The sequence below is a fragment of the Watersipora subatra genome, chromosome 4, assembly GCF_963576615.1.
Source record: "Watersipora subatra chromosome 4, tzWatSuba1.1, whole genome shotgun sequence".
In the NCBI taxonomy this organism is placed as follows: domain Eukaryota; kingdom Metazoa; phylum Bryozoa; class Gymnolaemata; order Cheilostomatida; family Watersiporidae; genus Watersipora; species Watersipora subatra.
The window spans coordinates 28,472,915-28,499,411 of NC_088711.1; the positions used below are offsets into that span (position 1 = coordinate 28,472,915).

General features: G+C 39.0%; 1 protein-coding gene across 2 annotated transcripts in view; it reads left to right on the top strand.

Moving 5' to 3' along the window:
- Positions 1-21,831, top strand: part of LOC137393302 (receptor-type tyrosine-protein phosphatase N2-like) — a 79,397-nt gene extending 57,566 nt beyond the window's left edge. For both annotated transcript variants that reach the window (XM_068079789.1, XM_068079790.1), the window contains 12 exons: positions 1,873-1,952; positions 5,883-5,953; positions 7,159-7,374; positions 8,199-8,341; positions 10,126-10,180; positions 10,982-11,123; positions 12,636-12,703; positions 13,788-13,985; positions 15,045-15,211; positions 19,449-19,502; positions 19,934-19,998; positions 21,199-21,831. In XM_068079789.1, the coding sequence (XP_067935890.1) occupies positions 1,873-1,952; positions 5,883-5,953; positions 7,159-7,374; positions 8,199-8,341; positions 10,126-10,180; positions 10,982-11,123; positions 12,636-12,703; positions 13,788-13,985; positions 15,045-15,211; positions 19,449-19,502; positions 19,934-19,998; positions 21,199-21,344 (1,405 nt within the window). In that variant the 3' untranslated portion in view covers positions 21,345-21,831. The remainder of the gene's footprint in view (positions 1-1,872; positions 1,953-5,882; positions 5,954-7,158; positions 7,375-8,198; positions 8,342-10,125; positions 10,181-10,981; positions 11,124-12,635; positions 12,704-13,787; positions 13,986-15,044; positions 15,212-19,448; positions 19,503-19,933; positions 19,999-21,198) is intronic.
- Positions 21,832-26,497: the final 4,666 nt, after the last annotated feature.

Consider the following 26,497-nt stretch of genomic DNA (forward strand, 5'->3'; position numbering starts at 1 on the left):
GAACGCCACGTCTATTTGAACGCCACTATTTGAACGCCACTTCTATTTGAACGCCACCTGTATTTTAAGGTAACCTCTATTTGAACACCACCTCTATTTGAACGCCAGCTCCATTTGACCACGCCACTATTCTATACCACTTCACGAACCCATAATAGCAAGTTATCATTAAAGAAGTTTCCAAAAATTCGTGTTAATGAATAATTTATATCAATAACAATTAATTCTGTCATTGTCCAACTCTAAGGCTTTTCATTTTTTTGTTCAAACTTTGAACTTTTGTTCTTTGTTTAATTGGACGATGTGATAGACTGGTAAAATGTGCACGGTTTTTTTCGTGAAATGCGCACGACTTAATAGTTCTACTCTCTGTCGCACCGCCTTATCGGCGTTTCGTTGGCCGGTCTTAATTTTGATTAAAATAGGCTTGTCAAGTTTTTATTTCGATTTTAGGCCGAATTAATCTGTCTATTTATGTATAATCCGATCAGATGGGTTAGTTTTAAGATATTGCGGTAACCTTTCAAAGACTTGGTAACATATTTAAATAGGTTTATATTTGATTTTGTATTATTATTATACTTTAACGACTCTACACAAAAATGGTTAAATTTGTTGAAAAGGTTTTTTCGTACAAGGGTTTGGTCACGGTCGTTAACGGATACTTTTTCGGGAGTTGTGTGCACATATGCATTTATCATAAATCTCCCAAACAATCGCATTGCTCGTGTTTGGTCATGGGATAATTTAAGCTTAGTTATTTATTCTAGTTGAGACGTCGCAAGCAGAGAGTTCTAATAATGAGACATCAGGGTTGTTTCTAATCATAACTTGTTGTTTCTTTCATCATAACTTGTTTAAGAACGCATAAGGTTTCCTACGGACTGAGGGCTTGTCCACTGGGACCCGACTAATAACTATAAGATAGCCAGTAATCAATAGCCCAACTCTATGCTGCTTTGTGACCCGCGCCGAGGCCGTGTCTATCATTACTTCTCAGCTTCACTCTTCTATTGCTCTTGCTGATGCTCATTTAATCTTCAACATGATTATGCTTCTATTTTTTCTATCACCTCTTTGTCTAAGAAGTTCCTATGGGAAAACTATTAATTTCCTTTTAGCTGACAAGCGACCGATAGAATGGTGATCTTACATGAGTATCTATGCATTCGTGCTGCTAAAACGCATTCTAATGATCAGAGTCCAAAAGCAATTTTAAAACTGAATAGTTAAATTTTGATGGATCTCATTGGTTGTTTTAGTACGACGGAAATGGTAGTTTTGTCATGTGTTAAAATAAAGGCTCGCGATGAAGGTAAATGTCAGATATGTAAATTCTTAATTCTTTGATTCAGTAGCAGCTATAACTGTAGTATATACGTACATATTTCAGTGGCTAACAAGAATTTTTTTGCTATAAATAAAAACATAGCCCACTGTTTCACGCAAAAAAGTTATTAAAAATAATACGTGGAATAGTATTAGAATATTGTTTACGGAATATTATTTTTGGAGTTTTGTGTTTTTTTCGAAATAATACTAGAGTTTCTGTTTTCGAGTTTGTATACTGGTCAGTAAGATAATTTGGTTCAAATTTCAAAATCAATAAGAAACTCCATTTTGCCGTTTGTAATCAAACATGTCTGTTTTTTTTATTGCCATCATTTTCCTCTTGATGGAAAAAACAACTGCAAAATTTATTGAGCCAATCAGATGCATAGCAGAAGACACAGAGTGTTGTGATTGTTGTAGCGGTATATGCGTGTAATGGTTACATGGCTGCCACATTCCTGGATAACAGCATCGCTCACCACCTACTGTGTTCCATTTCCTTAGTACATCTGGCTGGTCTAAACCTGCCTTTTTTTTTAGGTCAGATGAGTCGCGAGTAGTTTTCAAAATGTCCAACATTCCTGCCTATAATAGCACGCGGGTAGCGACCATCGTGCAAGGTATGTAACAGATTACGCTTATCCTAGGAAATCGTCTCTCAGTTTATAGTTACTGTTGTTATATGGCTCATTAGAGAGCATGAGATACTGACCGTGCCACGTGAAAGGAACAATTTCAGAAGGTCACTGTACGCAAGCCATCATCTGGCTCCCCGGGCAGGCATGCTACTAGTGGCCAGCTCCGTGTAAGCAAATGGTGCACATCGCTGCCTTTTTAATCTAGAAGTCCGCCATGTTGATGATCATCTTCATTCATAATTGCAATCTGAAGACTGGATTGCTGATGAAACAGTAGAGATATCAGAGCTGCATTATTGAGATAAGAAGTTAGGGCTGCCGACTGACCCTCAACACTCACAATCAGGGTGGCTCTGTCGCTCATTCATGAAAATATGCTTGCTTAAAGATGAACTTACAAACATTTCTTGTAGATTTTATCAGAAAGTATCGGTATTTGTTTGTCATTTGCAATTGTTTTTGCTGTTTGAGGTGATCTGAATGCCAGAATGTTTCTAGATAGAAGTCTATAAAACTTGATCGCCATTAAAATGGTCATACGGATACATCCTGAAACATCCTGGCTATCAGATCACCTCAAATGGTCATACAGATACATCCTGAAACATCCTGGCTATCAGATCTCCTCAAACATAAAAAACAATCGTAAATGATAGAAAAATACTGATACTTTCTGATGAAATCTACAAAAATTTTGTGAAAGTTCATCTTTAAAGGTACGCAAGTAGGTTACATGTGAGGATAAATATGGTAGTTGGAGTAGTGGTGGTACATGTGAGGATAAATATGGTAGTTGGAGTAGTGGTGGTACATGTGAGGATAAATATGGTAGTTGGAGTAGTGGTGGTACATGTGAGGATAAATATGGTAGTTGGAGTAGTGGTGGTACATGTGAGGATAAATATGGTAGTTGGAGTAGTGGTGGTACATGTGAGGATAAATATGGTAGTTGGAGTAGTGGTGGTACATGTGAGGATAAATATGGTAGTTGGAGTAGTGGTGGTACATGTGAGGATAAATATGGTAGTTGGAGTAGTGGTGGTACATGTGAGGATAAATATGGTAGTTGGAGTAGTGGTGGTACATGTGAGGATAAATATGGTAGTTGGAGTAGTGGTGGTACATGTGAGGATAAATATGGTAGTTGGAGTAGTGGTGGTACATGTGAGGATAAATATGGTAGTTGGAGTAGTGGTGGTACATGTGAGGATAAATATGGTAGTTGGAGTAGTGGTGGTACATGTGAGGATAAATATGGTAGTTGGAGTAGTGGTGGTACATGTGAGGATAAATATGGTAGTTGGAGTAGTGGTGGTACATGTGAGGATAAATATGGTAGTTGGAGTAGTGGTGGTACATGTGAGGATAAATATGGTAGTTGGAGTAGTGGTGGTACATGTGAGGATAAATATGGTAGTTGGAGTAGTGGTGGTACATGTGAGGATAAATATGGTAGTTGGAGTAGTGGTGGTACATGTGAGGATAAATATGGTAGTTGGAGTAGTGGTGGTACATGTGAGGATAAATATGGTAGTTGGAGTAGTGGTGGTACATGTGAGGATAAATATGGTAGTTGGAGTAGTGGTGGTACATGTGAGGATAAATATGGTAGTTGGAGTAGTGGTGGTACATGTGAGGATAAATATGGTAGTTGGAGTAGTGGTGGTACATGTGAGGATAAATATGGTAGTTGGAGTAGTGGTGGTACATGTGAGGATAAATATGGTAGTTGGAGTAGTGGTGGTACATGTGAGGATAAATATGGTAGTTGGAGTAGTGGTGGTACATGTGAGGATAAATATGGTAGTTGGAGTAGTGGTGGTACATGGTAACTGAGTAGTACGTGGTGGTACATGGTAACTGAGTAGTACGTGGTGGTACATGGTAAAGGAGTAGTACGTGGTAACTGAGTAGTACGTGGTGGTACATGGTAACTGAGTAGTACGTGGTGGTACATGGTAACTGAGTAGTACGTGGTGGTACATGGTAACTGAGTAGTACGTGGTGGTACATGGTAACTGAGTAGTACGTGGTGGTACATGGTAACTGAATAGTACGTGGTGGTACATGGTAACTGAGTAGTACGTGGTAACTGAGTAGTACGTGGTGGTACATGGTAAAGGAGTAGTACGTGGTGGTACATGCTAACTGAATAGTACGTGGTGGTACATGGTAAAGGAGTAGTACGTGGTGGTACATGCTAACTGAATAGTACGTGGTGGTACATGGTAACTGAGTAGTACGTGGTAACTGAGTAGTGCGTGGTGGTACATGGTAACTGAGTCGTGTAAGTATGTGGTGGTACATGGTAATTGAGTTGGGGTAAGTTCCGTTAACGGTAGATGAGTAAATGCCTGTCATTGCATCGGCAGAAGCCGTGCTTCAAGCTCTTCTTTTGGGGCTAAACTGTTGTAATGGATTTGTTTCTCAGGTAACCAATAGGGTGATGATATGGAGCACATATATAATCACGTATCACTGAAAGTGACATGTAAAAGAGACAGGGTTGCTATTGGTTTTGTGAGCTTCTGCGATGTTTTAGGTTTTGTTGAATTTACATGTATAATTGAGAGAATAGTAAATGCATTTGCATCAAGTTTTCATCTACATGTAAATAAACATAAGGACTATTTCATGAAGGAGGTAGATCGCTTTACGCCCTCTACCAACTGTCTAGTTGCACTTTTCGAATGGCTAAGGATAGAGTGGTAGATGAGAGTTAATGGTAGAGTGATAGGTGAAAGTTAATGGTAGAGTGATAGGTGAGAGTTAATGGTAGAGTGATAGGTGAGAGTTAATGGTAGAGTGATAGGTAAGAGTTAATGGTAGAGTGATAGGTGAGAGTTAATGGTAGAGTGATAGGTGAGAGTTAATGGTAGAGTGATGGGTGAGAGTTAATAGGTGGGAGAAGCTATTGTAGATTGATAGGTATGAATGGTTGAACTTGGCTGTTGTAAGCAGTTAGTTCAGTAGGGGAACATTGATTTCTAGACTGGAAAACCGCATGCGGCAGCTTGCTGACCCAGTCTGTCGGTAGCTTGTCGAGTTGTTCATAGCATCTGTAGCGGGTGTCTAATCTGCTATAGCTCTCCGGGAGTCTCTCGTTTAATCAGCCGGTAATTATGATAATATTTAGTATTTGGGTGCAAACAAAGAATGGAAAAGTTTTATCTCGCTAGCATGGTTCGCTGACTCTATACGGACAGCTGTTCAAATCGCTTGAATTTGACCAGTCATTAAGGGAATAATCCCATATAAGAATAGACTGAATGAATTTAGCGTGTAGTTCATTACTAGCTACTTTTAGTGTGCCAGTCAGCTCTAATTCATTACATATCTTTATATTGAGTTATCTAGTCTCGTAATTGCTTCATTATCTTTCCTCTATTATCTCTTCCACTCGTTGAGCCAAGCGTAGTAATGCAACTAACCAATAAGAGGGCATGCTATACCAGAACATATGTCGAAGCATGCGTTACCTCGTAGAGTACAGACAGAGACTGCCAAGTTTATTGCCTGCAATCTAAGCATAGGCCTATCGATCAGGCTAGATTTCATTTGCTCTTTCATAATTAATAGTGGCGTTGTGTTGCGCATCCGCCTCTCATGCCTCCCTGTATTTAAACTCTGTCAGTCGATAATTAGTCTGCAGTTACTTCTAGTTCAGCCTAGTTGGAACACGTCTCCTCTACGTCTCCTCTAAGCCGTACCTCTTTACATCCTAGGTTCATTCCTGGTAGGTCCTACGCTTGTTCTTCTAAGACAAAATAATTTGTTGGTTCGATTCTATGTTTTTGGTATTATAATTGCTTGTAAGTTTTAGTCCAATTAGGAAGTATAGTTGTGATTTGTGCAAAATGAGTGTCGTGTCTCTACTCTTGAGTGTAAATACGTATTTTACATGTCTTACAGAGGATCTGAAAAGTGCTATTCAGGCAGAGTATAATGTCACAGTTGAAGCTACTGGAATTGGACATGATCCGGTAAGTTGTGTCACTAGGTGACAATCACACAATCACTATACATAGTTCACCATTTTACTTCATGAACCAAAAGTAAAGTCGCTCCAACTGCTCTATTTTATATAAAGCAAAAGCTTACCAATATGTTTTGTCTGCACAATCTAATCTTTAGAATTATTGCTAAGCTAGCCTTTGCTCCAGGTTCGTTTTAAGGACCTACTCTCTGATAATGGAAAAATTACCTCTTATCCGATAATAATATTATATTTCTGTATCTAAAATGGCGGTAACTAAGCTAGTCAATTTTTACCTGGAGGAATCAAAGCTCCAACTGGTTTTCGAATGCCTAGAGACATCACGCATACGCACAAGCTGCCTGCAGTTCACTCGGGCTGCCTGTATTTAACTGAATATAGTTTTCATGTAATTAGTTTATTTTGAGTGGCTGTCCATGGCAACCTGATGGACTGTCTTGTCTTTATCAATTAAAAAATGTATAACAAGGGTTATTGACTCTAGATTTGATTAGCCCTTTGTTCCCTCGGTTTGGAGAGAAGCGAGGGAAGCGGAGGGTAATTATCACCTGTCACTTGGCATCCTTCAGTTGAGCGAGTTGCCTCGGAAAATGCACGCGTGACTCTTGACTTTTATTGATTTTTGTAATGAAAGAATTGTAAAACTTTGAAACAAAACTAATTCAATCTCCTTGTAAATCATCTTTTTATGGTAATTTAATATTGTTAGATGCGGCAATAGCTGCTATCTTAGCTGCTATCTTAGCGGCACCCGGGATTTGCGTATTGATTGTCCACTAAATTGTGAGAGGCTAGGCACAGCCACCCGACACTGAGATCACTAAGATCATGTATTGGCTTAGCATCAGTTCCATAGATTGTGAGAGGCTAGGCACAGCCACTCGACACTGAGATCACTAAGATCATGTATTGGCTTAGCATCAGTTCCATAGATTGTTTTTATAGACTTGAAAGCATTACTTATAGTACTACTAGCGTCTTGCGATATTAGAAGCTGATGTTTCTCTGTTAACAACAATTTTGATAGTCAAATGTAACTAATAGCCACTGGTGCTACTGAGATTATATCCGTTAGTCAATCATTGGCTTAAGAGCAAAAGTAAGTTGCTAGTTTTGTCAAATTGCTTATAATCGTATAATCTATAATGAAGTTAACCATTCCGGAATATTCTTTGCCTTTTCCATTTGTAGGAGGCTACACTTAAAATTCGGCCAACACCAAAAATCTATGTCGCTTCTGACAAGACGACCATTATTGTCGTCGCTACTGTGCTGATTGTGGTAACACTGGCCGTGTTGATCTTGCTAACGTGGCGCTTCCTCTACAGAAACTGGGCCCGGTCTGTTAGCAAATTTGAAAAAATCTCCGAAGAGCTGAGAGGGGAGACAACTCAAGATAGCTATGAGGTGAGTATGGCTAAATTTATAGTTTATTAATTTGATGACTTTGAAAGAGTTTTTTAAGGTGCTTACGTTGTAGTGATTAGCTTAGGTCCAACTTTGTCCAGGCCATAACTGTATTAATCGTCATGCAAACAAAACTGCTTAAAGTTATTCCTATGTATGGGAAGAGGGTAGCGGCTCGCGGGTGTTGCAGCTTCGGACGCTGAACAGATTAATTTGGCCTTTCATTTGGCAAGGAAGGACGATTTAAACATTATTGGTATGGCAAAAGCCCATGTTGATGTAGGTAGTTGGCGTGATTAGAAGCGGCCATCATTGCAAAGCTGCCGGTAGGAAAGGTGGTCTATTGCAGTGTTATTAGCGAATGGAGCATTTTCAACAGTCTTATGTTGTCAGCCTAGTACTAATGTATAGCAGAGGCTCAGCCAATTTGTGGCTCTTCGCTGGACTTAGCCTGAGTATATCGCTGTAGGTAGCAATTTATTTGCAGCTTTGGCCAACAGACCTTGGAACACATATATGATTTGTTATCTCTAGACCAACTATTAGATAGTTGGCTACACTCTGTCTAAGGGTGATTCTAGAGTGGGCAATAGTATCAAAAAGGTATAAAGGTTGATCGAGACAGCATTGCCTTCTTTAGGGAACACAGGCTACTATGAGGTTTTTATCTCCGAAGTGGCTTTACTCAGTAATATATATAGATGTTGTATTTTGATGGTTAGGTGTCAGTGTGCAGCGGAACTAGCCAAGTGTGAGATAGACTTTGTTGAAAAAGGTTTGGATTGATTTTATGAACCTACTTATCGTACTACTTATCATTGCAGGATTTATGTCGACAGCGTATGTCTCGCACTGAAGAAAATGCTGCGCAGCCTGAGAAGGACGAAGTAAGCCCGCTGAGAGGAAAGCCTGAGCTCCCCGCGCACTCTGATAGATTGAGAAGCCCTCGTAGCAGTACATCTTCATGGTAAGATCTCAGCCTAGACCGGAAAGGAGATTCCTAATCTTTCTAGAAGTAACACCTATTGATTATTCAAAACAGTCACACAAAAACATGCCTTCCATCCCATGAGTGCTTGTAGAGTGCTTTTTAAATATTTCCAGCAAAGCATTCTGGTCTCTGAGGCTATTTGTTTTGGTCAGTGTAGCATCATTACTCATGATTTAATTTCCTATTTTAGTAGCCCGATTCCCTGTGGACAACATCTGTGCTGCACAATTAATTCTCAAAGATGATCTCTTGATATCAATATTAATACTCGTCTCTATGCTAGTGGCAGCGTCTCTATGCTAGTGGCAGCGCTCTTCGCTCTTGCTCAAATTAATCCAATAAAAATAATTTTTAACATGCCCTGAATTTTTGGTTGTAAAGCATACAAGCAATGGACAACCAGCCAATATAGCTTCAGTTATTGTAGTCAACGGACAGTTCACTATTCATAAAGACCTTTGCCCACAAGTTTAATGCTGCGTCGACACATAAGCAGTTATCTCCCCTATACAACTCGGTTGTCGTAGGCAAAAAACTGCCATAATTCTCTGCCAATTGGAAGGGGCACATGTTTGGAATCCAGATGCTTCACATGAGCCCCTATTGCATACCTCCTCTGGGTCGAGAATCCGACAGCACACTTTTCAGCTTCAACGCTGTCTTTTACTAGCAGACGTATCCCTTATTATTTCTATTCTTTCAAAAGGCTGACATGTTCATGCTCATCCTCGTTAGTGCTGAAACCAGTATGACTAGGGTAAATAATGCCGAGAAGGGAAACAGGCTGGGTTAAAAGTAAAGCAGCTGGCATGTTAATGCACGCCCTGCGCTTTCGTAGCTGCGTGAGAATGCCAGCAGTATAATCGTGAATGGAAATGTCAGGCACAGCCTGCTCGTGCGCTAGCACAAAGAGATAATAGGCAGCGAGTTATTTCAAACAAAGAAGCTACAATTTTACGCAGGGCCATTAGGATGATTGTTTATCATCAGAAAATAAGAATTTTTCTAATTGCCGAGCCAAACCGGTGCGGAGAAGGCTTGCTCTCTTACCTCATGGGTCGCCTTCTACAGTTGCTTAGATAGGCTCTGCAACTCGTTTTAAAATTTAGAAGCTATAAGGAATGATGAGAGGTGGCAGATGTGGCGCAGTTGTAGAGGTATTAGCGGAAGCAGTTTGAATTCTAACAAACTTTCTGGCGCTGACCGAAAAAACATTCTTTATATGTCTCTAGAAGTATGTAGGCTCGCAATAAAAGTTTTTGTTATTCTCTGATTTTCTTCTATTGATTTTCTCTAATTTTTCTAATTGTTGCTTACGGTTGAAGAAATGGGTTTTAGTCTTAGAAAACAGAAGTTATCTCTAAAGAATCCCTCGGGGGATGAAACTATCTTTATCCACATATCGCAATGTCTGATCAAGGTCTTCCCACTCTCACCATTGTTGAATATATTACAAAGACCTCTATTTTGCATTAGCTGTAACAATCGCCATATTCTTATACAGTATCACTTTTAAAGGTCATGCATCCCGCAGAGGGTTGGTTGTACCCGGCTCCCTATATATAACCCTAACAGCTGTCAGCCAGCTAGCTAATGCCTCGTCTGCTGTCTAAGCATAATAGGCTGCTGAGAGAAAGAGAGAGAGAGCGCAAGCTGCCAGGGGATTGCAGCTCTTTTCCTTGGGTGGAAAAGAGCTGCGCTTGAAATGCATTATCTTGTAGCAGAGCCTGTGCTAGTCATAAATTTTCTGCCTGTTGTAGGAGCGAAGAGCCTGTGAGCCTGACAATGGACATCTCTACTGGCCACGCCGTGTTGGTAGGTATCCAAGAACACTACGCGTAGTTGCACTGAGCCCTGAGAAATAAGGAGCTGTCAAGTTTTATGTGCACATGTACTTTCTGTGATTTTATCTCAGTAATGAAACTGTGCTGGTTTGACAGGTTAAACGAAAGCTGTCTTGTTTCTCAATTTATCTCCTATTTAAAGCGAACCCGGTGCTGTCTCAAGCTGTAGGTTTTAAAAAAAACATAAAACGTCTGCATAAAAGTAATGATACAATTTTATGCTGTTATATTATATCATAAACTAATACAACATGTATTTATATAGTAATATAAGACCCAGTAGTCAGTAAATATTCAAATGCGTATGTCTATAATTCTTATAAAGCGATGTACAAGATATGCTAGCTATGAGAAGATGAGAAGAGATAGCATTGGTAATACGTAGAGGTGTAGTTGAACCCTGACCTGTCGCTGTTCTCTGCAAACAACTTTTCTCCATTCAATGGATGCGTAACTGTGAGAGTTTCCATAGAATAATCTACAGTTTTTGGCCTGTCAGGAGTCGTCACATTCACCTAACTGCAGAGCTATTGAAATTCTAACTTTCTTCAAACCTGGCATATTAATGCAAAGATTACTTGGAAGGAAAATGTAAAATTTGTGAAAATTGTGCTGCTTTGTAAGGATCAAGTGTCAGGACTAAACTATCCTGTAAAAATGGTAGCTGATGACGAACTCTCTTTTTACCTACTGAGTTGCACACAAAAAATTTACCAAGTCATTTGTCTACTCAATATAAGTAAGGCTGTGCTATTCTGTGCTACCCTGGCAGGCGTACATGGAAGACCATCTGAAGAACAGCAAGCGTTTAGAGGAAGAATGGTCTGCCCTAGAAAGTTATGTGCCAGATGAGTGTGACATAGAAGTGGGCAAGCTCAACCCCAGTAGCAACCGATATCCAAGCGTGCTGCCTTGTGAGTTCACTCTTTCTCTTCCCTCATTCCTCAATTATTCATTCATTTATCATTTTTTCTAAAATTTTGATCTGTTATGTTATTTGTGGAATACTCGTGGATTTGACCTCTGTTTGGCAGCAGTAGTTCAAACTGGTAGCTGGGATTACTTGTTGGTAGTTAGTATGTACTAGTAGTTGGTGCATGCTAGTAATAAATACATGTTAGTAGTGAGTACATGCTAGTAGTGGGTACATGTTATTAGTGGGTACATGTCAGTAGTGGGTACGTGGTAGTAGAGGGTACATGTTAGTAGTGGGTACATGTTAGTAGTGGGTACATGTTAGTAGTGGTTACATGTTAGTAGTGGGTACATGTTAGTAGTGGGTACATGTTAGTAGTGGGTACTTGTTAGTAGTGGGTACATGTTAGTAGTGGGTACATGTTAGTAGTGGGTACTTGTTAGTAGTGGGTACATGTTAGTAGTGGGTACATGTTAGTAGTGGGTACATGTTAGTAGTGAGTACACCCTAGTAGTTAGTGATTAACAAGTAAATTACAGTCTCTCACTGAAATGCATATGCAAGTCAGCAATGTTTCGCAGTACTTTATGCTTTAATAGGAACCTTAATCTCTGATTTCTAGTATTTCATGCTGCATTCAGCTGACGTATGTAGGTCAGCATTGATTAGCTGTTATGACATGATGGAATATTTATGAAGTAGAACGGACTAATCGACCTACATTATTTCCTACACATTCATTACTTAACTAGTCTAGGGAGGTTACTAAAGCTCACGTACTTACGCTTTCTTAAACCTTGCCATTCTCATTTGATGATGTCATCCATGAAAGTGCTCAATACTTCCTGATACGATTCCAATTGGTTGCTTACCGATTGGTTGCTCGCTGATTGGTTGCTCGCCGATTGGTTGCTCGCCGATTGGTTGCTCACCGCTTGGTCGCTCATCGACAGGTCACTCACTGATTGGTGGCTTATCGATTGGTGGCTTACCGATTAGTTGCTCACCGATTGGTTGCTCAGAGATTGGTCACTCACTGATTGGTCACTCACCGATTGGTTGCTCATCGATTGGTCGCTCACCGATTGGCCGCTCACTGGTTGGTTGCTCACCTATTGGTTGCTCACTGATTGGTTGCTTACTGGTTGATTGCTCACCGATTGGTAGCTCACTGATCGGTTACTCACCGATCGGCTGCTCACTGATTGGTTACTCAACGATTGGTTGCTCACCAATTGGTTTTACGTTTAATTCACAAATTCTCAGGTTTAACAAGTATCTAGCTTTACAAAAATGCTGGAGTATAGCCATGGTACCTTGGCTGGCCCTGGCAAAAAAGAATGATTGACGAATTGAACAAGCGAATAATGAATTGTTTAATGTGATTGCTTAACAAGAATTTTTTGCTTGCTTTGTATGTACAAATGCATGTAAGAGTGTTTATGCGTACTGAGACTGTTTATACCTGCAAGTGTTGTACAGAATAATGATGAGATGATATTTCTTTCAGATGACCACAATAGAGTGAAGCTGAGATATGAGTCTGAGGAAGGAAGCTACATCAACGCGAGCTTTCTGGTAGCTAATTAAGCCAGCTGACATGTAGCTGTCTGTTTGTTAGGTTCTTCTTACTAGCAGATGTAAACCAGGTCGAGTTTTGCTTATAGTTTTGTTTTGTAATATTTGGTGAGGTATGGTGAGTATTCAAACTTACTACCGTGTCTTCTTATGGCAATATTTGGTGAGGTATGGTGAGTATTCAAACTTACTACCATGTCTTCTTATGGCAATATTTGGTGAGGTATGGTGAGTATTCAAACTTACTACCGTGTCTTCTTATGGCAATATTTGGTGAGGTATGGTGAGTATTCAAACTTACTACCGTGTCTTCTTATGGCAATATTTGGTGAGGTATGGTGAGTATTCAAACTTACTACCGTGTCTTCTTATAATAATATTTGGTGAGGTATGGTGAGTATTCAAACTTACTACCGTGTCTTCTTATGGTAATATTTGGTGAGGTATGGTGAGTATTCAAACTTATATCCGTGTCTTCTTATGGCAATATTTACTCTAACATGTCACAGTTTTGACATATGAGACCAGATCTTGAAATGAACTCACTTTATATAAAGATTTGAATGTGTAGCTAAAGTTTAATAAAAGTTGTCACCTCTTTGTTGATATGTTTTGTGAGAAAGCAACTCCCTTATGTTATTGTCTGTTCTGCTATGTTCATGCTCAAAAAGTAAATATTAACTATCATAGAGTTAGCGTTTAGTGTGAAAGCGCTTTGAATCCACTGTCATGTTTTGTACCTATGAAGTGTTCTATGTATTATATGGCATATTTCAGTGAAATGTCAAGCTTGAGACCTTTTATTTGTTGTACATTTATAAGGGTAGGTGATAAATCTATGGTTACCTTAATATTTGTTGTATAAGAGTAGATGATAGAGCTATGGCTACCCTAATATTTGTTGTATAAAGGTAGGTGATAGATCTATGGTTACCCTAATATGTGTTGTATAAGGGTAAGTGATAGATCTATGGTTACCCTAATTTGTGTTGTATAAGGGTATGTGATAGATCTATAGTTACATTCTATTATGAATCAGAAGTACGTACATGTAGTAGGTCTATTGTTGGTGGCTTTATTATAGACCGACTCCGATCCGCGCACAGCTGCTTACATAGCTACACAGGGCCTGTTGCAAAGCACTGTTGCCCGCTTTTGGCAGATGATCTGGGAGCACGACTCCACAAGCATCGTCATGCTAACATCTCTTGCTGAGGACAATAAAACTGTGTGCTATCAATATTGGCCCAGTGAGGGAAGACATATATATGGAGATTTTGAGGTTGGTGTCTTTTCTTTTACTATGGTAGATGGTTTATCATGGAATTATTTGTTTGTCCACTGAGCTTTTTCAGTTGCGTATGCATATCCAACATCCATGTATTCATACTCAATTTTAGTGACAATTTTAGTCAATCAACTATCGGACAATTAATCCTGCTCAAAAAACTTTTAAAATTCTAGGTATAATCTAGTAAGCCGAGCTGTCTGTAGGTAAAGGGGTTGGCTTCAGCTTCCTTGTCCGTTTACTTCAAGGAGGTGAATTTTCATCACGTATTTGTAAGCACGCTAAAAGAAAAAAATTTTAAAGGACTATTCATGAGTTTAAAGTTTATGTCTCAAAGTTTCAAGTCGAAGGAGCAAAATCGATGTATGTAACTTGTGACGGGTAGGTATATGCCTGGTGTGTATGTAACCTGTGACGGGTAGGTATATGCCTGGTGTGTATCTAACCTGTGACAGGTAGGTGTATGCCTGGTGTGTATGTAACCTGTGACGGGTAGGTATATGCCTGGTGTGTATGTAACCGGTGACGGGTAAATATATGCCTGGTGTGTATGTAACCTGTGAAGGGTAGGTATATGCCTGGTGTGTATCTAACCTGCGACAGATAGGTATATGCCTGGTGTGTATGTAACCTGTGACGGGTTACGAGTATTGTCTTTGAAGGTCACACAGGCTTCTGTTACTGTCAATTGAAGACTGTGTTCTATAAATATTGGAGTTGTATTCCTTCTGATGATCTACTTGGAATAACAAAATATTTGGATGTTTTACGTATCAGCCATGTTTCCATTTTAGTATGATGGTCTGACTTAACTTACAGGCTAGCTGAAGAGTTGCTGTTGTAGAAATGTAACCTTGCATTTCAATGGCATTTTTACTTGTCTAATCCGGATCTATAATATTCAAACAGTACCAGGTCAAGAGGCAGGAAGACTCATGTGCTTTGTAGGTCTGATCCATTTACAAGGCGATGCTGGAGTGAAACCAGTGAATAGCATGTGTAAGGCTAGGGTGATTCGGGATCTTTCCTTCTGAAATAAACTTTGCGTTGTAGGTCCATTTAGTCTCAGAACACATCTGGTGTGAAGCATACCAGATTCGCAGTCTCTACCTTAAGAACCTCTCTACCAATGAGACCAGGACTGTCACACAATTCCACTATTTAACCTGGCCGGAACACTCGGTACCTGAGCATTGCAAGGATCTACTCGACTTCAGAAGGTTTGTCTTTCTAACGATTCTATCCTTTTGCTACCAGAAGGTCGATTGTGCCTATGTTACACATTTGCTTACTACGTCAAACTACTTAAAATTTATTTTGTAACAAACTAGCATGTTTATAAATTACACAATGCGCTCATTTTTGCTCTACGAAGCTCAACTGGCACACCAGCAATCTGGATGAAAAAGACATTTTACACACGTGAGTAAATTATAAAAACAACTTCAACACAAATGTGCTTCATTTCGTACTTTTAATAACCATCTAGAATGTAATTAGAATGTAATGTCTCTGTAACTCTTTTATCACCTGTTTAAATACATCTGCGTTGCGATTGCAGTCATTAGGATTAGATTTAACTTTAGATTTAAAAAATCTATTGCAATATTCAAATGGCTTCCCGTGAGCAACATCTCTAGTCACATTGATAGTTGATGGGAATTAAGTCGACACTCTAGAAGTGAGCGATGCCTCTATGAGAAGGAAGGATGACAACTTTGTATCCAAGTTGGAATTGATTTTGTTAACTAGTTATTGTTTGTATTTTATCAACTGCGACAACCATGTTGTTGCCAATTTAATTATGAGCTCAGTCACTAAAACTCAGTCGTGTTCAGTTCATTTGCTTGAGCCGTATCCAATGAAAAACTTGATTGCACAATCTAAATTACTTGTAATTAGACAGGAAAGTAAAAGATCAGCGTTGTAATCTGTAATCTGAGAGCAGACACCAGATTGCACTCGCGCTGATGTCTAGAAAGTCAGTCATACTAGCGTGCAACCGGCATTTTATGTTGCCATGATAAGCTTATCAAAGTACAGATTAGCCACAACATTGCCTTCACAAACAGCTTCTACACTGTATATCCCTGCTTTATAAAATGATAAACAATATCAGCTGATGCCAGTGGAACTTGTTGTCATTGTGTCATACAGGTTTTGATTGGCTGACCAATTGACCAATGATTAGCTGTACAAATATAGCAATCAGTTATTGTTTGTATTATTTCCTGGAATGTTTATAAATGGCGTCACTGTGTTATGATTGAATACGCTTCAATTAATGCCTTGGCTAGCACTCAGCCGCTGCAAGATGAGTGTCCTTGAGTATTTAAGTTTTGGCGAACATTAGCTAAACACATAATTACTGCATATCTGTTGTCATTCAGAAATATATTATCTATTGATCGCTTTTTGACAAGATACAAAGGCTTGGCTGTACAGACTTTCTTTTTTCATGTATTACATAATATTACAAACATTTCACTCTCTGGCCCACACTGTAGTAGATTTCTGTCCCACAAGACTTATACCTAGATGGAACTGCTGTTTGCTGCCTCGCTGACTTACCTGCTCCGCTCTCTAACCTTCTACACTATGCTAGTCACTCTGTCTTCTAGAGCAGGTCACGTCTCATCCTTGGTGCTGGTTTCACTACTCCCTTCGGTGATGGTTTACTAACCACATGGGCGCTTTTGTGTATTAGGCAATTAATATAGTCAGCTAATTGCATAGTCACAAAAGTGACCTTGTGTCTAGCCAATTAACGTCTTTCTCAAGATGAGTGCAGCGAGGTCTGTCCAACATCGTTTTCCTGCACCATGGTTCTGCAGACAAGGGTGGACTGGAACGAAGTGCTTCAGCATTATGATTTATCAGATGGAAAATTTCATGTTCAACTACTTAATATCTACAAGTGTATGCATAGATTTGAATATGTTAGATGCTGTTCGATACCTTCCACCCTCCCAGTGAATTCTATTCAGACTTGCACTGCCTTTTATATTTTATTTATCTATATACTCGGCTCTAGTTTGTCTTTCACTTTCGATGTATGAGTAAGTCTAGGTCTACTGAAACTCCTTTGTCAGCAAAATGTCGATATTTTTATGCTGCCATCACTGTGCTGTCATCACTGGTGCTGTCATCACTGACGCTGTCATCACTGGTGCTGTTATCACTGATGCTGTCATCACTGGTGCTGTCATCACTGATGCTGTCATCACTGAACACAAGTACATGCCAGTAGAAAAGAGTCATCACAGGAAACCATTTATGGTCACAACAATTGCAATGCCACACACTGGCACATATTAGCCCACACTGGCACATATTAGCACACACTGGCACATATTAGCGCATAATAAAAATTAGTCGCAAAATAATATGTTAACCTTAGTAACTATAGTTATCTACAGTAACTTACTTTAGTATATCCGATGGTTAGGATCTGCAATAAAATGTAATGCTACAACAGGCCCGTATTCCCTGGGGTGGCTGGCCAGCTGAGCCGCCCCAACTTTTTAGGAATTTTTGGCGGCTAAGTACAGTCAAACTAAGATAACTCGCCCTCGGATAAAATGTAAAATTTTATCACGAACACTTGGTTAACTCGAACGGATTTGTTTAGTCCGTTCCCACGCAATGATAAATTGCTTTAGATATCTCGACCTCAACAGCATTAACTCGAACAGTTATTTGCCCAACAGCTACGGGAACCCTTTTTATCGCTGTAGAGTATCACTTTATTCCAAGCCATATAGATAAACGTCAACTTTTAATAGTTATTGGGCGTCATTATTATCATCATCGGCAAAATATTCTTGTTAACGACTTTTATAAAGGTTTGCTAAAGGTCAAGTTTTAACAAACATCCGCTTGGCAATAAGCCCCACGAAAGCGTAGAAACCTTAGGATGAACTTAAAATAAAATCGGCAAAATTGATCTTTGTTGAAACACTCAAAAGAAAAAGATGTATTTTTTCTGAGCGTTTCAACCGCGGTCAAGTTTAGCCTATTTTAATCTGAAAACGTCCTGGCAGTCACATCACCTAAAACAAACATCTCAAATAATAGAAAAAATGTTTATACTTTCTGATAAAAATTTTTAAAACTTTACATGAGATGCCCAGTCGAGGCCCTACATAAAAGAAGCTTTTGGGGGGCTGACACGGCCCCTCCAAGCCCCCAGATGCTCATAACTAGTCGCCTAACATTAGCCGCCCCAATTTGCTTAGCCGCCCCAACTTGCAACCAGGGAATACAGGCCTGCACTACAATCTAATACGTGCAGCACGCACAGTAATGAAATCTTACTTTTGAGGCAGACATATAGCACAAACGTTGAATTTAACTAAAATGACATTAGCTTGCTTAACACATACTTAAAGCCAAGTTTTAGAATGTATTTTTAACTATTTTACTGAACTTCAGCTTATTCATCGCTAAAATTTTACCACTTATCTGTTTCCGGTTTTGTTATTACAATAAATAATAACGAATAATGCTGAACTGAGAAAGGGTGAGCATCTTTTCTCTTTCATTCATTGTTAGAGATATTTCAACGAATAGCATATCGGCATATTTCTCATTCCGACATAAACAGCACGCCAGACTGCCAAATTTGAATTTTGCGAGAAACTTTTGTTGATTTCGTATGACGAAAAATATTTCGTATGGAGAAGGCAAAAAATCGGCGTGTTCTACATCGTAGGGCAAACAAATTGTATAACGGGGTCGTTGTCTCCCGAGGGCGCACTGCAGTTATTATTTTAGTACTCCTGGATTTTCCAAGCGTTAATGATTATGACGATTATTGACGATTCACTGCAGAAGTATTCGATGGAAAATGCTGGCTATTCAAGACTGTTAAAATTCTTTCACCTCATAAAAAATCGGATATTTTAAGGAAAATGTTCGTGCTAGTAATAAAACTGTGAACTTAAACGGCATATGATGAAGTTTGCAATATAAGCACATACCTAGCACAAGAAGGAAGAAATCTGGTGAGATTTCATTCCTGTTTTTATTGTAACAGTGGGTGAAACTAAAATGCTAGTAGTTACGACAATGGTAATAAATTCACAACAATCTTGGATTTCCTGTCAGCTAATGACTTGCTACAACAATTGGTTGCCTATTCTTTTCAGGGCTATTAAAATATTTGTGAAGAAATGCGTGTAGCTTATTTATTCCCGTAAATAGTGCATTATCTGAACTGTGCCGTTGGCCATTCTTTAATATCATTTGGGGTGCGTGTATATACTCTGCAAGCGCCCAAAAGTCAGATTGAATTAGCCTCGGATCTGAAGGTCTCACATACGATATCCTGCGCGCTTGGAAAGGCTATGGCTGCGAGTGTGGATTGTCATGATCTAATCCGCTGAATCATCTATGCTGGACTTACGGCTTGCATTGTTGGTAACTCGACTTTTCATATGTGACCTTTAATTTTAGGAAGGTGAACAAATCATTTAGAGGAAAGACCTCACCGATTACGGTATGCTGCAGGTAAGGATTATACAGTAAAAGTCAGTAATACAACGTGTACATTACTAATAGTTCTACATTGCATCAGACCGTTATGTACTAACAATAATCTAAAATACCTGAATACTGAGTTGTGGAGACCTATCGTCACTTGCCTACCTCAAACTTTTTTCAAATTCCAAGTCTATGGTCCAAGTCTGGTGGTTCACAAATGCTAGTAAAGGCATGCAGCCTCCCGTCAGTGGTTAACACATGCATTGATATGGTAGTAAATATTTGTTATTGTTTAATCATGCTGTGATTAGCTCTAACTTTTCATCCTTTACGGTAAATATTAGTACTACACAATATCCTTAACTCACTGGGTATAATAGCAGACACATTAGACATGTCATCTAACAGTTGATGTTGCATGTCATTTGATGGGCTTACCACTGTTCATTGACTTATAGCGATGGCTCGGGACGTACAGGAACTTACATCCTCCTTGATACAGTCATCAACAGAATACATAAAGGTCAGCAAGTATAGACAGATATGTACTCATGTTATGATGTCGAGGCTCGAGAGAGCTTCTACATTGAGTTATACAGGGGGGTCATCAAGGAGTCAAACTATTTTGGTTGCTTGAATAAATCTTAGTGCTAAGTTATTTTCGTCTCTATGGTTTCCTGTCATTGGCTTCCTCTCTGTTGTTCAAGCCTTTGCAATAGGCGCTTATGCTTATGCTTATGCTCCCTCAATGCTCAGTGTTTTAAACAATTGAATTATCTTGGCCGGTCTAAGAAATTTAAACTACCTCATTTCTGCCTCCTTAGCTCGGTAGTTAGCGTGAACTTCTGCCATCCACTTGATTGGCTAACACAACTGTTAGCATTTTCCTGATCAGGCTTACTGTGGCTGAATTGCGCAATATCGAATTCTGTTGGACCCTTATGGGTGGCATTAAAGGTTGACTTGCAACAAAATTCACATTACAGTTATTTGGTATCAAAAGATTCACCATATCTTACTCTGCTGTGTTGTAGGTGCAAAATATGTGGAAATGTGATTACAAGCTCTTAAAAGCTCAAAAATGAACAGTTAATCGCCGCCATCACGAGACTGTCGTAGATTAGAATCTCTTTCCAAACGGCTCAAATGGGATGTAGTTGTACAAGATGGCTTCCGTTTACACTTTCAAGCAACCTCATTCGTCAAAATAATTTTACAAATATGCTTCACGCATTCAATAAAACCATGTCTATTGTTCTTACATGTCTATTTTATCGTCATCGTAATGCTGTCACTTTCAGCACTGATATCTCAAAACCTACCGTAAAAATTCGTTTACTTTTTGGCCTTAGCTCGAAGGAGTACATATCATTGTCTGATAAACATGACGAGCCTGTTGGTCACCTGTGATAGTAGGAAAATGCTGCAGAAACTATTCGCAAAGTATGGGTCACATGATCAGATTACGACTAGACGATCAGACCAAGACGAAACAGAACTGTAAAGCAGCGAGCATCTATATTTGATACGGGTCTTCGGTAAAGCCCAAAGTGTTTGTCATGAACTAGTGCTACGAGAAGTTTTTTTATTGAGCCTTTTATTGGCCTTTCAATTAACGTGAGAACATCACGTGACAAGACGATAACCAATAACAAATAGGGCTAGTAAAGTCTAGCCTATAGGCTGGAGGCATTGTTTGTCATGCTTGTTACCTTTGCTGTAGGCGTCAAGGAAATAGATATAGCAGCGACGCTGGAGCACCTTAGAGATCAAAGAATGAACAGCGTAGAAACGAAGGAACAATTTGAGTTTGTGCTGTCAGCAGTCGCTGAGGAAGTTCAGGCATTGCTTAAAGCCCTTCCTCAATAGCAACCGTAAGGAGGAACGACTCTTCAATAGCAACCGTAAGGAGGAACGACTCTTCAATAGCAACCGTAAGGAGGAACGACTCTTCAGTAGCAACCGTAAGGAAAATCAACTTCTCAATAGCAACCGTAAGGAAAATCAACTTTGCTGCTACGGCAGCTTTACCGAATAAACGTGTCAGTTTTAATGTAAACATATCCTGGTTTTAAATTGCGAAAAACTGCATTGTTCCTTGTTTACTATTAAATGTTTAATATATCTGTACATTCCGATGTCCTGCCAAGAGATCATTTACAAGTTTGAGTTGTTTATCTTTGGAGCTTGTGATTCTCATTTGTGTAACTGCTGTTGTATCTTTACTGCCGCATTTTGTTTTTTATTGATTTTCAATCAATTTGTGATAGTAACTTTATTATTATTAGTTATAGCCAGATATTTTTGGCCATATTTGTAACGTGGAGGAGTAGTGGAGAATATATGCGGAGGAATAAAGAATATATAAAAAATTTGCAGAAGCTACAAATCAACTTTTGTCTAACCTGCGTAGAATTTTAGCATCAGTATCTACACCCCTTTAGACAAGGCTATGAGTTGACCCACAAATGAAGATTTCTGTTCAACTTGAAAATGTTGTCAATTCTTTAACCACGATTTGACACAAGTACCAGCTCAAGGCTTTAACTGACTACTCTCCACAAATACCAGGCACTTCATAGCTACTCTCCACAAATACCAACAACTTCATAGCTACTCTCCACAAATACCAATCACTTCATAGCTACTCTCCACAAATACCAATCACTTCATAGCTACTCTCCACAAATACCAACAACTTCATAGCTACTCTCCACAAATACCAATCACTTCATAGCTACTCTCCACAAATACCAACAACTTCATAGCTACTCTCCACAAATACCAACAACTTCATAGCTACTCTCCACAAATACCAACAACTTCATAGCTACTCTCCACAAATACCAATCACTTCATAGCTACTCTCCACAAATACCAATCACTTCATCGCTACTCTCCACAAATACCAACAACTTCATAGCTACTCTCCACAAATACCAATCACTTCATAGCTACTCTCCACAAATACCAACAACTTCATATCTACTCTCCACAAATACCAATCACTTCATAGCTACTCTCCACAAATATCAATCACTTCATAGCTACTCTCCACAAATACCAACAACTTCATAGCTACTCTTCACAAATACCAATCACTTCATAGCTACTCTCCACAAATACCAATCACTTCATAGCTACTCTCCACAAATACCAACAACTTCATATCTACTCTCCACAAATACCAACAACTTCATAGCTACTCTCCACAAATACCAACAACTTCATAGCTACTCTTCACAAATACCAATCACTTCATAGCTACTCTCCACAAATACCAATCACTTCATAGCTACTCTCCACAAATACCAACAACTTCATATCTACTCTCCACAAATACCAACAACTTCATAGCTACTCTCCACAAATACCAACAACTTCATAGCTACTCTCCACAAATACTAACCACTTCATAGCTACTCTCCACAAATACTAACCACTTCATATCTACTCTCCACAAATACCAACAACTTCATATCTACTCTCCACAAATACCAACAACTTCATAGCTACTCTCCACAAATACCAACAACTTCATAGCTACTCTCCACAAATACCAACAACTTCATATCTACTCTCCACAAATATCAACCACTTCATATCTACTCTCCACAAATACCAATCACTTCATAGCTACTCTCCACAAATACCAACAACTTCATAGCTACTCTCCACAAATACCAACAACTTCATAGCTACTCTCCACAAATACCAACCACTTCATATCTACTCTCCACAAATACCAACAACTTCATAGCTACTCTCCACAAATACCAACAACTTCATAGCTACTCTCCACAAATATCAACCACTTCATAGCTACTCTCCACAAATACCAACAACTTCATAGCTACTCTCCACAAATACCAATCACTTCATAGCTAATCTCCACAAATACCAATCACTTCATCGCTACCCTCCATAAATACCAACAACTTCATAGCTACTCTTCACAAATACCAACAACTTCATAGCTACTCTCCACAAATACCAACAACTTCATATCTACTCTCCACAAATACCAACAACTTCATAGCTAATCTCCACAAATATCAACCACTTCATAGCTACTCTCCACAAATACCAACCACTTCATAGCTACTCTCCACAAATACCAACAACTTCATAGCTACTCTCCACAAATACTAACCACTTCATAGCTACTCTCCACAAATATCAACCACTTCATATCTACTCTCCACAAATACCAACAACTTCATATCTACTCTCCACAAATACCAATCACTTCATAGCTACTCTCCACAAATACCAACCACTTCATAGCTACTCTCCACAAATACCAACAACTTCATATCTACTCTCCACAAATACCAACAACTTCATATCTACTCTCCACAAATACTAACCACTTCATAGCTACTCTCCACAAATACCAACAACTTCATATCTACTCTCCACAAATACCAACAACTTCATAGCTACTCTCCACAAATACCAACAACTTCATAGCTACTCTCCACAAATACCAACAACTTCATAGCTACTCTCCACAAATACTAACCACTTCATAGCTACTCTCCACAAATACCAATCACTTCATAGCTACTCTCCACAAATACTAACCACTTCATAGCTACTCTCCACAAATACCAATCACTTCATAGCTACTCTCCACAAATATCAACCACTTCATAGCTACTCTCCACAAATACCAACAACTTCATATCTACTCTCCACAAATACCAACAACTTCATATCTACTCTCCACAAATACCAACAACTTCATAGCTACTCTCCACAAATATCAACCACTTCATAGCTACTCTTCACAAATACCAACAACTTCATAGCTACTCTCCACAAATACTAACCACTTCATAGCTACTCTCCACAAATACCAACCACTTCATAGCTACTCTCCACAAATACCAACCACTTCATAGCTACTCTCCACAAATACCAACCACTTCATAGCTACTCTCCACAAATACCAACAACTTCATAGCTACTCTCCACAAATACCAACAACTTCATAGCTACTCTCCACAAATATCAACCACTTCATAGCTACTCTCCACAAATACCAACAACTTCATATCTACTCTCCACAAATACCAACCACTTCATAGCTATTCTCCACAAATACCAACCACTTCATAGCTACTCTCCACAAATACCAACCACTTCATAGCTACTCTCCACAAATACCAACCACTTCATAGCTACTCTCCACGAATACCAACCACTTCATAGCTACTCTCCACAAATACCAACAACTTCATAGCTACTCTCCACAAATACCAATCACTTCATAGCTACTCTCCACAAATATCAACCACTTCATAGCTACTCTCCACAAATACCAACAACTTCATATCTACTCTCCACAAATACCAACAACTTCATATCTACTCTCCACAAATACCAACCACTTCATAGCTACTCTCCACAAATACCAACCACTTCATAGCTACTCTCCACAAATATCAATCACTTCATAGCTACTCTCCACAAATACCAACAACTTCATAGCTACTCTCCACAAATATCAACCACTTCATAGCTACTCTTCACAAATACCAATCACTTCATAGCTAATCTCCACAAATACCAATCACTTCATCGCTACCCTCCATAAATACCAACAACTTCATAGCTACTCTCCACAAATACCAACAACTTCATATCTACTCTCCACAATTACCAACCACTTCATAGCTACTCTCCACAAATACCAATCACTTCATAGCTACTCTCCACAAATACCAACCACTTCATAGCTACTCTCCACAAATACCAACAACTTCATAGCTACTCTCCACAAATATCAACCACTTCATAGCTACTCTCCACAAATACCAACAACTTCATATCTACTCTCCACAAATACCAATCACTTCATAGCTAATCTCCACAAATACCAACAACTTCATAGCTACTCTCCACAAATACCAACCACTTCATAGCTACTCTCCACAAATACCAACAACTTCATAGCTACTCTCCACAAATATCAACCACTTCATAGCTACTCTCCACAAATACCAACAACTTCATAGCTACTCTCCACAAATACCAATCACTTCATAGCTACTCTCCACAAATACCAATCACTTCATCGCTACTCTCCACAAATACCAACAACTTCATAGCTACTCTCCACAAATACCAATCACTTCATAGCTACTCTCCACAAATACCAACAACTTCATATCTACTCTCCACAAATACCAATCACTTCATAGCTACTCTCCACAAATATCAATCACTTCATAGCTACTCTCCACAAATACCAACAACTTCATAGCTACTCTTCACAAATACCAATCACTTCATAGCTACTCTCCACAAATACCAATCACTTCATAGCTACTCTCCACAAATACCAACAACTTCATATCTACTCTCCACAAATACCAACAACTTCATAGCTACTCTCCACAAATACCAACAACTTCATAGCTACTCTTCACAAATACCAATCACTTCATAGCTACTCTCCACAAATACCAATCACTTCATAGCTACTCTCCACAAATACCAACAACTTCATATCTACTCTCCACAAATACCAACAACTTCATAGCTACTCTCCACAAATACCAACAACTTCATAGCTACTCTCCACAAATACTAACCACTTCATAGCTACTCTCCACAAATACTAACCACTTCATATCTACTCTCCACAAATACCAACAACTTCATATCTACTCTCCACAAATACCAACAACTTCATAGCTACTCTCCACAAATACCAACAACTTCATAGCTACTCTCCACAAATACCAACAACTTCATATCTACTCTCCACAAATATCAACCACTTCATATCTACTCTCCACAAATACCAATCACTTCATAGCTACTCTCCACAAATACCAACAACTTCATAGCTACTCTCCACAAATACCAACAACTTCATAGCTACTCTCCACAAATACCAACCACTTCATATCTACTCTCCACAAATACCAACAACTTCATAGCTACTCTCCACAAATACCAACAACTTCATAGCTACTCTCCACAAATATCAACCACTTCATAGCTACTCT